We start from the raw sequence: 15,200 nt of genomic DNA, 5'->3' as shown, positions 1-15,200 counted from the left end.
CTATCAGCCTTAATTTTTTTAGCTCTATGCAGATTTTGCAGTGATTTGATATTTCGAATAATATAAAACCCGCACTAAAAGTAAGACATTTGAAAATGTAAGAAGAAATCTCTATTCTGAATGTTGTCTTATTTATGATTAAACAGAATTAATACTGAAGTGGTTTTCAGCTTAACCCTCCTGTTGTCCTCATTTTCAGTGTTTAGGGAAAACACATACAAATCTCGGTCATTTTGACCCGAGGACAACAGGAGGGTTTTAATACTGAGAATCTGAAGCTAATTTATAGTATTTAATTGTGTTCTGTGTAAATAATGACTCAAAGATGGCACAATGAGAATCATGAATATAATGTGGGAGCACCCCTATTGAGAGAGATGAAGGAAGAATGTGAACAAAGCACACATAATTCTGATCTGTCAAAGACCTATTTGGATCAGTTTTCTGGAAATATTTGAATGCATTAAGTAAGATTGAACAGCTTTATTCAGAGAAGTTTATTTACAACTTGATTGCATGTCACTATTGCCCTGCGATGGACTGGCTACCTGTCAAGGGCGAACCTCACCTCTCACCACAGATGGGCACCAGCAGGCCACCCGCGTGACCCTGCTAGGATAAGCGGGGCGGGCTGGAGGGAGGGAGGTTAAAATCAGATAGATGTTGGACAGACAAGCAAAGGGAAGGACAAATGGCGGATGGACAAACCGACGGATGGATGACATAAATGGATGGATGAATGTTGGACCAAGACGGGTGAATGGACAGACAAACTGGGGTGAATCTTAGGCAAACAGTCAAATGGATGACAATGATATTATGAATGTTGGACCAAAAAATGATTTATGGATGGATTTACATGATTCTACATCCCAATATTTAGTCCTTCATAGAACCTTTTCCCCAGCAGTTTTATTTTTATGTTGTTGTTTTGTTATTGATTGGTTTAGTATTTTCAAAGAAATACTGTTAATTCATATCAATTGCATTCCATTTATTTTTTATTCATTGAATCCAACTACAAGTATCATCAGGCAGTCTCTGGTTTCCAGTTTATTTCAGCTCCTTTGTGCCAAGTCGTTACATTTGTTGGACATTCACTCCTCAAATTCTGCTGCTATCTTCCTTTCTACGCTGACATTTATGTGCATCCCTGACTCCTCATTAATGTCACTCTTTGAACAATTACAGAAGCCTATTCCTCTAATGACAACCACAATGCACGCTGCCTAATTAAATAAGCCATAATTTGTGAAAGACCGAAGCCATTGTGATTAAAATTAAAGACGACAACAAAGGGCAAAATTAAAATTCATTTATGTGCCAATAAAGCAAAGTGCAGAATAGAACATAAAAAGAAAACAAGAAGCTTAATGTGCATGTAATATTTCAAATAGAATATTTCTGAGGGCAACGAAACAAGCAAATGTATCTTTGGATCGATGTTTTTGATGTTTCTTTGGATTTGATGTATTTGATCTTAAGGAAGATGCTGCCCTGGATTTGGACTGGAATACCAGCATTTAGGTGACATGAAAACATGTTATTTATGGCAGACGATGGTTTTTAAGAGTTTGATGCATTTCATGAGCAGGTGGACAGAGAAAGCAGAGAAATGGCTGAAAAACAAACAAACGGTCAAAAACGTTCTCCCACTGGCTCTGCACAGTTCGGGCAAAATGCTTTTCAGTTTCCACACAGTGAAATATGAATCATCCTTCAATACTACATGAAACAAACACAAGCAGGGAGCATATCTACCGCTGCCATGTCAATCTGTGTATGTGTGTTTACAGCTCCTCCACCCCTTCTCTCGTGTGAAACACAGCATCTTGACAGTAACTTAAAAAATTACGTATCTACAGGTTTTTTTATCCTCACACACTGTCCAGAGTTCATATCTGTAATGTAGAAGAAGGAAAATGTGTTAACACGTCCACCAAAATCACACACTCATTCATCAGACAGCTGAATGAGGCTGAGATGAACATTGGATTCATGAAGCTATGTGCATATTTACAGTCATTACCAGCCATGAAAAGCACACAGAACAAAGTGCATGCTGGTATTTCAAAGGCAGGCTTGCCCTACATGTGCGACAGAGAGGTTGAGAAGGGAATCTTGTTTTAGCATTTTTTTGGGCTGTGAAGCTTCCCACCACGGGGGGTTCTTCTTTGTGAGTTGTTTTTCAGATCGTTTTGTTTGTGTGATTAAAAGCTGTTGTAAAAATACAGTTTGGCAGGGAGTTGCGTTATCTCTCAGCTGCAGAGTCAAATTGAAAGAAATTGACTTGTCGAGTATTGCATTTTGTTTTTGTTGAACCAGTTCAAACAAATTCTGAGTTTTAAATAAATTACAACTTGATACCTGACATAGCATGATTAAGGTTTATCCTCTCACGTATGTTGATATTGCTGAAATCCCTTAAGGAAAAGGAAAGAAAAAAAAAATCCATAAAAGGGAGAGAATGCAAAGTTGCAGCAATGTTCTCATCAATTTGCGAAATTATCAGTGTTAAAGGTTTGCTGACATAAATATATAAATTTTTTCACAAAAAAAGTGCACACTTTAAATCTAAAAAAAACTATAATTTGAAAATATAACATTGTTGAGTAATAACTTAGGACTTTCTGCAAACTTGCACTACCAGATGCAACGTGGCACCTATCGCATTTTCAGAGTCACTGAAGGAAGTTTGGTTGAGAAAAGAGATTGGATAATTATTACTCCTAAATATTCACAACAGGTTGTCTCGTAGAAATAATAACAGTGTGTTTAAGTGTGTTTTTTTAATGGTGTTTCTGCATTACTGATGTTTAAAACTGTCTAAGAGGAGCAACCTTCAGGGCCATGAGTGATTACACTATTCAAACTTCATTCCAGTTTGATCACTGATAGTCAGATAACGCAATGCCATCTGTTCATGGGTACAAAGAGGCCTACGGCATAAATTACGAGTACTTGCAGCATTAAAGTTGCAAGTGGCTGAAATCACCTTCCTTAATAGGACAGCTGAACCTTAGAGTTAGGGCGAAGAGCAAATTCATGTGAAGGAACGCTTGTAGCAGAGCCACTACTAATTGGAAGGAGTTAGTTGAGGTTGTTCCAGCCTCTGACCAAGAAGTCTCCTGAGCACCTCAACTGGAGGTTTTCTGGGCATTTCCTCCTAGGAGACCCCAGGGCATACCTAGAATATGCTTGAGGGACTATACAGTATATCCCTAATGGCCTGTCACTGCCTAGCGATATGCAGTGCTTAGGAAGTGGGTGGGGCTCACAGCAGCTCTGCTCTGCTCGGGACAGAGCAGAGCTGCAACAGGACTGCTTTCACATGTGAGCATAAAAGTCTCCAATGACAGAAAAAAAGTCACTAGATTTGTCATTAGTCACCTTTTTGTTAAAAAAGGTCTGCAGGTATTGCAACAAAGTGGATAAGTTGGTGACAATGAGCTTCTCACAACCCTGCTTACGCCTTCCACTCATCCTCACATTTGGCCTCTCAAATTTTTAACCCAGATATTTCATGAATATTTTTTGAACAGCTACCATTTTAAGTGTGATAAACCCACATCAATATTTGTGGGCAACTGGTTTCTTATTTGAGAACATAAAAAAAAAATAAATAAATAAAAATTCAAATTCTTTAATCATCTCTTTAATCATAGCACGCTTAGGTCCAGATCAAGTTTTAAAAACCATATATTTGTCATTTCACTTCACAAAAAGCTTACAATATCAATCCAACGTCTCCAATGACATGCAGTAAACTTTGTGCAATTGATTAGGGGTTTTTAAATATCAGTCACTCAACAATTTGTTGGATGAACAATGAGCACGTTATTGTACACAGCCTCCGTTCTTATGAACCATTTGTTTTGTACCAGGAACTCTGTAGCAACTGAGACACTTACAAATTCTTAAGGGAATGCAGATAACATATTCAGAAGCAAGTTGCATTGTATTGGGTGCAGCCTTAGTTAGACTTCACCTGACGTGCACGATAGTCCAGGACACTAATGCTGATGTGGACAGATGTAGAAAGGCAGATCACAGGATGCCCCATTAACACTCCATTTTGCAGCGCTTGTGTAAGAGCACAGGCGGGAAAGACGAGCTGTAATTTAGGTAATTTTGTTCTACGCTTCTTCCTTTTCTTTAATGACAATAATTATCTGTGGAAAACATCTGTAGATGCGTTGTCTCCTTCCTCACCCCTCTCTTCTGGTCTGATCAGTGTCTTTTCCTCACATCTCTGTCTTAATCACCCATGTTTATTTTCTCCAGCTTGTCTTTACCCTCTCTTTTTTTCTTTATCTCATTCTCTTTCTGTTACTGATTCAGGTTCATTCCTCCAAAATTAGCATATGCGTCCTTCTATTTCTACCTATCTGTCAGAGAAAATGAAGCCAAGTTCCAAAAATGTACACCCAAAGTAATCCTTACGGCTGATTTAATGCATTTCAATAGAAATCATTACGTTCGCTTCCAAAATATATTTTTTTCTTGTGTCTTGACTCCCCTTTTTAGCACAATAAACTGTTTCCTAATCTCATTTGGAGTCAGAGAGCATGAGAAAAATAGCGTAAAATTCGTACTCACCCCAGTGGTTTTTCCAGTCGACTGGCTGGTGATCCAACAATCTCCCCGAGAGTGCAGAACATCTGACCTAAAAAGTCCTGGAGGGAAGCAAAAGGGAAAGTTGAAAAAAAAAAGGAGGAAGAGCAAAATTCTGGAAGCAAGTAGAAAGAGAAAAATTAATGTTTAGACTTAGAGACTGACTTTCACCAGATTTCATGCAAGTGACGATCTCTAGCACTGGTTTCTTCCAAGGAACTTGTACACTAGTGTTCATTCAAGTTTTGCAGATGAAAACCAAACTTTAAAATGTGCCTCGCACATTATGTGTTGATTCATGGTGGGACATTTCCTCACACCATGAGTGAGTGACTGATCAAAGCATTTTTCAGTTTTTAATTCACCATGAAACTTTCGACATTTGTCGAGTCAAACATTTGTTGTTTGGGGATTATGCGAAAAGGGGAAAATTAGAGTGGTTAACTTTTTCAATAAAAATAAGAAGCAGATTCTTTTTTTTTTTTTAGTCAGGCCTCTTTATTTTCCCATCCCTAAAATAAAACCAGTGCCTTCAGAAGTCACATTAATTAACAAACAAAGTCCTCCAGCATATCATTTATTTACAGCCCGATTACTGCTGGACTCTAAAGCTCTTGGACATTTCTTGCGGACGATTAGTAAGCAAACAGAGCCGTAAAGACAGAGAAACACACCACACAGGTCAGGAATGAAGATGTGGATAGGTTTGAGGCATGGTTAGGTTATGGAACATTACGAGCTGGATTAAAGCACATTGTGCAATCGATCTTCTGAAAATGGAACAAATATGGAAGAACTGAAAAACTATCAAACATGGCTATCGACTTTTTCACAAGAGGCTGGGTAGGAAGTGTGTAAATTAGAGGAGCAGGTACTTTGGAGGAGTTGAAGACACTGGAAACTCAGGTAAGAGAAACTTTTGTTCCACCAAAATTCTAGTGCAATCAAGAAAATAATGTTTTAAGAATCTATTACAAATTCCATCTATTGTTGGAAAAAAGTAAGTAGGAAACAAAGCAAACGTGGAAGAAAGTGCTCTGGTTAGATTAGGTCAAAGTTTAACTCGCTAGTCTGCATGTAAAAACTAACACTGCACACCCTGCTGAAGACACAATGCCCACCAACATGGAGGTGAAGACAAATTGCTTTATATGTGCTTGTTTTCAGCAGTACAAGCTGATTACAGTTGATGGAAAAAAAAAAAACTGATGGCGCTAAGTACAGTAGGGGTTCATCTTTCATCATCAGAGAAAACCTACACAGACAGACAGAGTTGTAATTTAATGGCTTTCCTACAGTAGGCTTTCCCAGTCAAAGTCCAAACCTAAATTCGACTGGTAATATGTTGCATGACATGAAATGTGAGGTCTACAGAGGCTTTCTATCAAAACTGAAGACTTTGGAAAGATGCTATGGGCAAAAATTTCAGTCTCTAGATGTGCAACGCTGGTAGAAACAGCCTGTGCATCTGTTTTTACGTATATTGCTGATCAATACAAGTTGTATGCAACTTTTTCAACACTTGTGGTGTCAAAAATCTTTAGTTCTTCAAAAGAAACTATCATTTTTACGTATTTGGGGCAACAGTGGCTGAGATGGTAGGGGTTTGTCGTGTAACCATAACCAGTGTATTACCGGGTCAAATCCAGGCTCCGTCAGTCACCACTATCACCGTGTGACTGTGTCCATGAAGAAGGGAATAACCGATTGTAGAGTAAAGCACTTTGGAGTACTCTGACTTGATGAAGGACTATACAAATGCATCATCAAGTCAGAGTACTTGATGAAGTACTCTTATCCAAATAAACATAAAACATTTTGAAGGATATAGTTGTAATGTGGAAAAAGCTAGAAACAAAGGTCTGAGTATTTTTGCAAATCCACACTTATTGTGACAATCAATATTACTGTGAACTCCTAAACATTAAATTCGGTGTGAAAAATTAAGGTTTACTGAAATCAAACACCACCCCAATCTGTTAAACTGACATAGAGCAATCAAAGGTCAAATGTAGCCCCAACATCTCCTGTAAAATATGCGTAGCAGTTGTAAATGCTATTAAATGTTGCTAATGTTAACAAATGATCAAGTGTCTATGACACTATGTGATAATTTGCAATGCAGCAGATGGTCAGTTGAAGGAAACTAAGAAATGACTGCGACGCAACGAGGATTGACCAAGAAAGTTAAAGCAATCGATGTGATTTTTCAAGAAAGAGTTTTACTTCTGAAATGCAGCATTTCAGTTTGATAAATATCTATTCTCTCAGTTTTCAAGTTACTTGAGTATTATGTGTTATTTCAATAGATAGAATGGAATCATAGTCCAGGCCAGCTTTATTATGGTCACCTATTAAATAGAGGAAAAGCTTTATGCTGTTCAAAAGGGCATTTCACTATGTTTTCCCTGGATGCAGAGCATCAGTTTTCTGCCTAAAAAAAAAGAAACAAATAAGTGGCACCAAGTACACTAATGTGATAATAATATGGAAACTGACCAGTTTGTGGGAGCTCTAGTGAGGGAAAGACAGCCAATGCCTTAAGATGTGAAAATGGGGAAAAATCTAAAACTATGTCCACAATAAAAAGATAAAAATAAAACTTTCATTGTTTAAAATGTTTCTTGAAACCTCCACTGTTTTCCCATGTGGGTGTCGAAAAATTGTGCCTATATGCACCCACACAAGTTCAATAATTGCATAAATGCTTTATCTACACCTGAAAAAAATACAGGTGTAGATAAAGCACCTGTATTTAACTCTAACATACTGCAGTATGTTAGAGTTTCTACTCTAACATACTGCAGAGTAAAAACTGCAGTATGTTAGCTTCCAGTGGCAAAATTGTGTAAACTCATGCAGATATTTGAAACCCAATGCCAGGATTAAACAGTCCCTAATTCTTACCATTTGAGGCAAATAAGTAAATTGAAAATTGCCAACCAATCCGTCCACATTAATCCCACTGAACCTGCTGCTTTCGACCTTAAAAACAATTGTGTTCTTTAAATTTTTTCTAACAAATGTAAATTCATATGAGAAAGATAATTTGATGATGAGTACTGAACTATAACCTGTTGTTACTGTGATGCAGTCAGAAACAACCCATAGTTTGTTTCTTCCTATTGAACACCACGGCTGTTTCACTGACTTGAAGTGAATGCAAGGACATGTGGAAATAGTGGAACATGTTTGATGATGTGAAACATGATCAGTGTGAGTGTTAGACATGGATCGAGACTTTTTAGATAAATAATATTTTCTGTTGCAACTACACTGCCTGCAAAAGTATTTAAACCCCTTGAACTTTTCCATAAACCTCCATGTGGTTTTACTGTTTGACAAAATGTGAAAGACTCCAATTAGCATAAAAACTTTGGCAAGGCATCGCATGTCCTCATCAGCAAAAGTTTCTCGATGATCACTTCGGCATTCGACAGGATGGCTGTAGAATCAGACTTGGAATGGGGTTTTTAGTTTTGCAAGGTGAAGCAATCCAAACCAAAAGTCCTTAACTTTGGCCTTGGCAGGCAGGGCCCACTAAATAATTCATCATCATCCAGAAATGTTTTACATTTCACAGAATTCTCTGCTCCAGTCTGCCTACTGATTGTAGTCGCTGTAAACTGTTGATGCCTGTAGCAAGTTATCATGGAAATACTTTTTTTTTTCTATTTATAAATTACAAAAAAGAAAAAAAAAAAAGACTTGACAGTTAAATTTTTTTTCCCCACACTGTGTCCTGTGTGTTTCTCTCTGGGGATTGGGAGATATTCAGTTGGCTTGCTTTGGTTTTCAGGTGTTCTAGCCTAATGACTGACATAGTCATTCCCTCTGAGAGACAGATCATTAATGTAAGACAGCAGCCATGCAGTGTGAGTGTGAGAGGAGATGCAGGAACCTACATTGAGTTCTGCGGGCTTCCAGAAAAGTTGGGCGGCAGCAGCAACAACAACGACAGCAACAACAGTAACAACAGAGCACATCATATACCAAGGCACAACACTATGGCAAATACCTAAAAACTCCTGTTTAAATTGACACCATGCGGAAGAACCGAGACACGGAGCTCATCACAGGTGAAGCTAACGATGGAAAATGCAAACCCCCGTTATCCAAACGCATCAAATAATCATTGGCAATGATTATTTTTCGTTCAAAACTTTTGTCAATGCTTTCTGTTACCAGTTTCCAGTCCTGAGTAAAGGAAAATCACAGCTCATGTGCTCCTAGTGAAAGAAAATAACATGAAGTATATAGCCTGTTGCACTGTTTAAAATGGAAACTAAAAGTCAAAAGCATTGCACTATCAAAGTTTTTAAAAGACCCTGCCACTGCAGGGATACTATAACAACTCAAAAAAGACAGTAGGAATAGATAGGAATCTATTTAATCTATTTAATAGAGGAGACAGCAGATTACAGTAAACAGAAACGCCATTAAAATCTAAGCCTAACAGTGGCGGTTTTTGAAATCGGCAAAAGGGCTCTCCGCCCAGGGCAGCACACTGTCAGGAGCGCCATGAGGCAAAAGAGAAAGGAAACTTTACAACCCGTCACCCCCTTCCACGCTCACATGCACCATCGCCAATCCCAAACAAGCTGTATTGTCTGTTTGCACCTTCTGTGTCATTCACAATGTGAGAAAGTGTAAGAAAATATTGCTACATATGGCAGGTGACCTTTGTGTTGGTTTCACAACCTGTGGTTCTGGTCTAAGGTAAATTATTTAACGTGTTTTCAGGGAGCCTTGACTATCTCTGGATGCATATCAATCATATATAACCTGGTTGTTGGGTTATTCTGCTTACAGGACCGTCTGAGATTTAACAAACCAACATGAACAGTTTTGAAAACACAAAAAATCCTTTCTATGCTCTCACAATATTATGAACACTGTATAATGAAATGAGCATAAAGGGTAATAGACTGGTCAATTATGGATTTATTTATTCTACAGTAATTACAAACAGTCCAAAAATGTGTTTAGAAACTAAGAACATTAAGTGTAAACATGACAGATTTGTTTAAAAAATGCTTTCTACACTTACTGTAAGAGAATGAGAGCAAGATGAATTACTTCTCTGAAATAGTTTTGTGTGTAAGGTGTTTTGTTGTCTTTTCATAACGTTTGCAAGACATTGAAGCTGTTGATTTGAAATTTGTGTTCAATGTCATTTTGTTTGTGTTTTAAGGGATACCATTAATTCTTTATTGTAATGTTTGTAAAGGATGTTTTTATTGTAATATTTGATGCGGACCCAAGGAGGAATAGTCCCTAGTAAAGTGGAGACTAGTGGGGAATAAATAAACAAACAGATCAATAAGCTTCACCTCTTAATGTTTCTCGATAGGATACGGTGGAAAAATTGTCTTTCCTTGCCAAATCGGCTTTTTGTTTGGAAAAGTGGAACGAGGATCTCACCCGGGGCACCATTCATGCAAGAACCGCCACTGCCCAACAAGATTGTGTTTAAAAAACAGAAAAATTAGTTAGCATTTGGATGCGTGCAAAATCAGGCAAGTAAGGGGTTTGTTTTATTCCACCTTCAGGAAAAAAAATAAAAATAACATGCTGCAAGCAACACCCACTCAAACCATGCAGAAAACAAAATAAAAAAAAAATAATAATAATAATGACTATTTCACAAGTTGCCATTCATCAGGTTAAATCGAGCTTCGACAAGCACTAGATTTTATCTGTGACAGAGCATTTCAAGCCAGTAGTTCAGATTTTGCTCTAGATTTGCTTCAATTTGTCTACGGTTCAAGGTTAAATTCAAAACAAGCACTCACATGTTTGGACAAGTCTGGGCTTTTAGAGTCCACATCATACCTGAGAGGGAAAAAATAAAAGACCAAAGCAGAACCTTTAGTACAGAAAATATGAACAAGTTGAGATATTTTATTGAACATACTCTCAAACAAAAAAATGAAATGGAACTACAAACCACTGCAGTCACTAGAAATAAAAAAGGAAATGTCATTTGTTCCATGTGCTTTGTTAAATTTTGGCCTTTGCTTTTTTGTTTCTGAAATTCAAGGGAATGCTGTCACAATCAATCACATGAAGGAAAGAGGCAACTAACTGTATAAAAGTATGACTTGAAACTAAAAGAGCAAAGAAATATGGTAACACAAAGACAAATACGTCATATTTTAATGTGCTAGACTGAAAACCAGTGTGTTTGATGAGGTGACCAGAAAAGCGTAATCAAATGTGTTAATTCAGAAGAGGCCAAATGAAAAGAACCTGGACCTGAGTATCTTCTCAGATGTTACCATTTGTGTTGCTCAGTAATTAAGGATGGGTTCAGCCCGACCTTTATTTCCTGAGAGGTGAACCTAATCTGATTTGCATGTGAAAGTGAGGGAAAGACAGTGTATGCGATGGCCAATATCAAACATATGACAGAAACAATGGATCCTTTTTATTCAGTAATCAGGTGTGTGTAACGTCGCATAAATCCTCTTATTTATTTTATGTTTGTTTTAACTGATGGACTTACAACAATTATAAAAATACAGTCAAACACTTTAACTCTGAGCTCTGAACTGAACAGTTTCCCTCATAATCAAGACGAACTGATCTGGAAAATGTTGTCGAGTGTTTCATGTTTTCTTTACATTTAAAGCCCAGTATTGGCTGCTTATGTTAACATACAGTCCCATAAAAAAATAATTCACACCTAAACATATTTTCCTAGAGCATATTCTTCCTTTTTTTTGCTCTGCCTGTTTCATTGTCTGTTGCACACTGTAGATGTTACTTCCTGAGGCTTTCTTTCCTAATTCATATAGATGTTGCCACTCGTCTGGGTTAATTTGTGAAGAACAGTAAACAGTGATTCTTGAGAAGAGGGGCAAAACAGGTCCTATGCATAAAGCACAAAATTTGAAATTTTGTGAAATAAACGTTTAATTTTAGTTTACTGTAAAGATTTCATGGACCTGCTACAATATGGCCTCATTCAGAATAACATCATATAAATTGAAGTAGTTTGGCATTTCGTCAACTCCGTCAGATGTGAACTCCACCAGAGTTTTTGTGACTCTTTCAGTGAAATTGTTGTCAAATCTCACTTAAATGTGCAATTAATTCATTTTAATGTATTTACATAAATTGCATTACTTCACATGTATCATGTTTTTCTTTTTACTCACTAGTTTGTCACCACCTTCAGTTCTGTGTCAACTCTGTCATGCACTGTCAACTCTGTCAGATGGACTTTTTGCTGTTTTTTGTTTTAAATATTTCTTTTGTTTCTTGAGAAGCATTTACCTGTAAAATTAGTAAAAATATCACTAATAGGGTATTTTAAAAATCATTTTATATTTATTTTTGTCAGATGGTGATGATAAAGTTCTGGGTCAGGTCGATTAAAAATGTAATTTTTTTAAAAAATGTTGCAACTGGGAGCCTGCACGTTAGCATCTTTACATTTCCAAAACATTATTTGTCATATTTGCATACGTAAGGTTGAGAAATAATTAAAAAAAATATGGGAAAATTAAAACCCATTTTGTCCCTATTCTCAAGAATCACTGTTAAACATGTCAATCCAGCAGATTCTCCCATCTGAGCTGTGAATCTGCATCTCATCCAGAGTGACTATGATTCTTTTTGGCTGCTTCTCTACTAAATGCTTTCTTTTTTTACCTGTCAGTTGTCATAGAGGGCCACGTTTTGATAGTTTTGCAATTGCGCCAAACTCTTTCTACTTCAACACTTTCCATTTTCAGGTGATGATGGATTGAGCAGAGCTTTGTAATACGATCAAAGCTTGAGATGTTGTTGTAAATCCTAACCTGGAGCATTATCCCTGACCTGTCTGCTTTGATCCTTGGTCTTCATGATGCCGTTTGTTTGCTAATGTTCTCTGACAAACCTCTGAGGCCTTCACTGGATTTATAATGAACATATTAGACATATCTAGACTGTGACTTTTCTGAGGGCAATTCTTCCCCTGGTTTAGATCAAGGTGTATCAGACTAAATTGGGGCTGAATTATGCTCTACTTTGAATTGTTTTAACCAAATTTAATGTATAAAGATTTAATGTTGTTCAAAAAAATGTAAAAGGCTCAAGTGGTTTCATTTTTACTAAGCACAATATACAAAACCAGAGTGGTTACAGGGGTGATTCGTGTATCACTTTCAGTTTACATATTTAAAAAAATAATGGTATCCAGCAATAAATATCAAGAACTGTCATTCTATTTTTAGGTCTAGCTCATATTCTATGCTATGAAACGTTTTTGAAGGTGTAAAAAAGTCATGACTGAAATTTGACACATAAGTTTGAAGGATTTATACCATTTGAACATACTGATAACATGGCTTGCATTATCTTTTAGTTATGGTGGTTGGCATTCTCATCACTGCTAGTAGATATAAAAGAGAAGAAGAAGACATAACAGAAGATTATAAATAACTCACAAGTCAAAGCGGAGATTCTGTTTCTCCTCAAAAAAGTAGTCCAAGATGTACTTTCTAACAAAGTCGGGGTTTAGGGTGTTGTCTATCACCTCCGTCCTGCCGAACTATGAAGGAAAAAAAATAGATGAAAGTCAGGAGACAGAAATGATGAATGGAGACAAAAGAAAACTGGAAAAACAACATAGTAACAAAATCTTTGCTGTATTAAATAAGGCCTTATTTTTAGTGGCTGCTGTGCAAAGAAGCTAGTTTTTCTTTAATTCCTGTATCCGCACCTTTATCCCCAATTACAAAAAGATAACCCACTCATCAAAGCCCTACAGGAAGCAAGAGATAAGTAAAAGATCCTGTGAAAATGTGTAGGCAGAGAGAAAAAAAGAGTCTAGGAATAAAAATGGCATAGGAAGTACAAAGAGCAGGCAGAAGAAAAAGGGATATTACTGAAAACTAGGGATTTTGGACAGAAAAGGAGGTGAGAGGATGGGGGAGGAAACAGCAGAGGTGGAGAAGAGTAGTGATTAAGGCTTCCTAATTAGCGGGATTTTCACTCCCAAGGTGCCAAACGAAGGAAAATATGGGCAAGAAAACACTTATAAAATGACACAAACCTTGCATGCTTAAACACAATTAGTTGAGCAGAGTTTCATAGGAGGTGGTGTCAAGCACACATAAAATATTTTTGCTGAAATTTTATATAGCACTCGATCAAGAAATGTGCTACTTGAAAAATGCTTACCACATTCTCTGTTTGTTGTATAGTCTCTTGCTGAATCTCTGCTTTTTTTTTAATGCCACTCTGAATTGTGCCCATAAAGAGTTTCTATTACCTTAAAATCTCTTTTATCTTTTTGTTAGTCAGTCCATAACTTTTGATGAGTAAGCTCAACTTAATAAGTACTTTTGATATTTTACTTCTGGACAGCAAAATCAATGACTGTGGTTGTTTTGGCCTCATTCTGTATTTTAACCTCTTTCAGTGAGAATAGCAAGAGGTGTTAGAGATTAAAATTGGATTATAAGCCACTATTTCAGGACACGCTTTGTATACTGTGATGCATCTAAAATATGGCTTTTTACCAACAGGTTTTTAAAGATTGGCCTACGTTGTGACGAAGAGGAGAATATAAGCTCAAGAGCGAAATTGCCTCAAAACGAAAATGACATTGTAAGTGACAACAAAAGGAGAGACTGAGAAAGTGTGTGTGAGGCTGTTCAGTTCTGACACTGAAATAGACGACTTGTGGTTTTGGAAGTTGAAGATAGCGATCGATGACTTTTTCTCATAGGTTACTGTGTTTTTTTAAGCAGCCAGGTTTAGTATTTATGTATGTTACAAGTACGTATTTAATTAAAAATTTTTTGTTTTTTTTAAATCTGTCTAAATATCTCATGTTACAACTGGATACCTGCAGCTTATAGACAAATTGTCTGTGTATGTACAGACTTTCTTTTCTCTTCAGAGTTATGGGTGTGTCTTGTAATCAGGTGTGTTCAATAGTCTGGAAATTACAGTAGCCTGTTTTTCCACCGAATGGTGGTGAAATTGATCACTGTTGGATGTTAATAAGGATTTTTCTCTTATTGCAGTAAAAACGCTGACAGTATAAACTCCGGGCACTTACGAGAACATGACACATTGTTTACTACCTCCTTGCTTGGTTTAATACCTCTTTTTCCAAAGAACCCACTAACTGACTTGTGTAAGTGGGAAACGGAAATAAAAGGCAGAAATTGAATCTGTGCTGCACCTTGAGTCTCCGAGAGACCCCGAGGTGTTGATGAAGCTGTGAGCACATGTTAGTAAAGAGGCGGGTGATGGTTAAAGATGAGCTCTGTAATGTGATTTCCCCACTGAGTGGAGGAGACAATACTGTTCTGCAGAGTTCATTAGATGCCGCATGACTGCAGGAGTTGGCTAATGAGAATCTGGCATGAAGTCCCTGAGTTTTCACCCTCACTATGTCACACACATACGCAAACTGAGTCTCCACAGATGTGTTGCACATGTGGGTAACTTGGCTAACTGAACTCTTCAGGCAACAGCTAGACTTTAGAGTGCCTGATGTTAGAATCTGAACATGCCTCCAAAAGCACTGTCACACTGTGGGTGTTTGTTTTTTTTTAATATGTGCCCACCAAAGTAGGGCA

General features: G+C 37.2%; 1 protein-coding gene across 4 annotated transcripts in view; it reads right to left on the bottom strand.

The window, feature by feature from the left end:
- The window catches only part of cpne5b (copine Vb), a 131,619-nt gene that overhangs the window by 74,037 nt on the left and 42,382 nt on the right, over window positions 1–15,200 (bottom strand). For 2 of the 4 annotated variants that reach the window (XM_008409300.2, XM_008409302.2), the window contains exons 5-8: window positions 13,053–13,156; window positions 10,410–10,449; window positions 8,520–8,534; window positions 4,600–4,676 (exon numbers count right to left, since the gene is read on the bottom strand). In XM_008409300.2, coding sequence (XP_008407522.1) covers window positions 4,600–4,676; window positions 8,520–8,534; window positions 10,410–10,449; window positions 13,053–13,156 — 236 coding nt within the window. Of the gene's footprint in view, window positions 1–4,599; window positions 4,677–8,519; window positions 8,535–10,409; window positions 10,450–13,052; window positions 13,157–15,200 lie in introns of those variants that run through there. The other 2 variants (XM_017304842.1, XM_017304843.1) reach the window with 2 other exon arrangements.

Source organism: Poecilia reticulata, linkage group LG5 (assembly GCF_000633615.1).
Source record: "Poecilia reticulata strain Guanapo linkage group LG5, Guppy_female_1.0+MT, whole genome shotgun sequence".
Classification (NCBI taxonomy): Eukaryota; Metazoa; Chordata; class Actinopteri; order Cyprinodontiformes; family Poeciliidae; genus Poecilia; species Poecilia reticulata.
The sequence above is the reverse complement of the archived record's forward strand: the minus strand, read 5'-3'. Positions and strand labels throughout refer to the sequence as shown.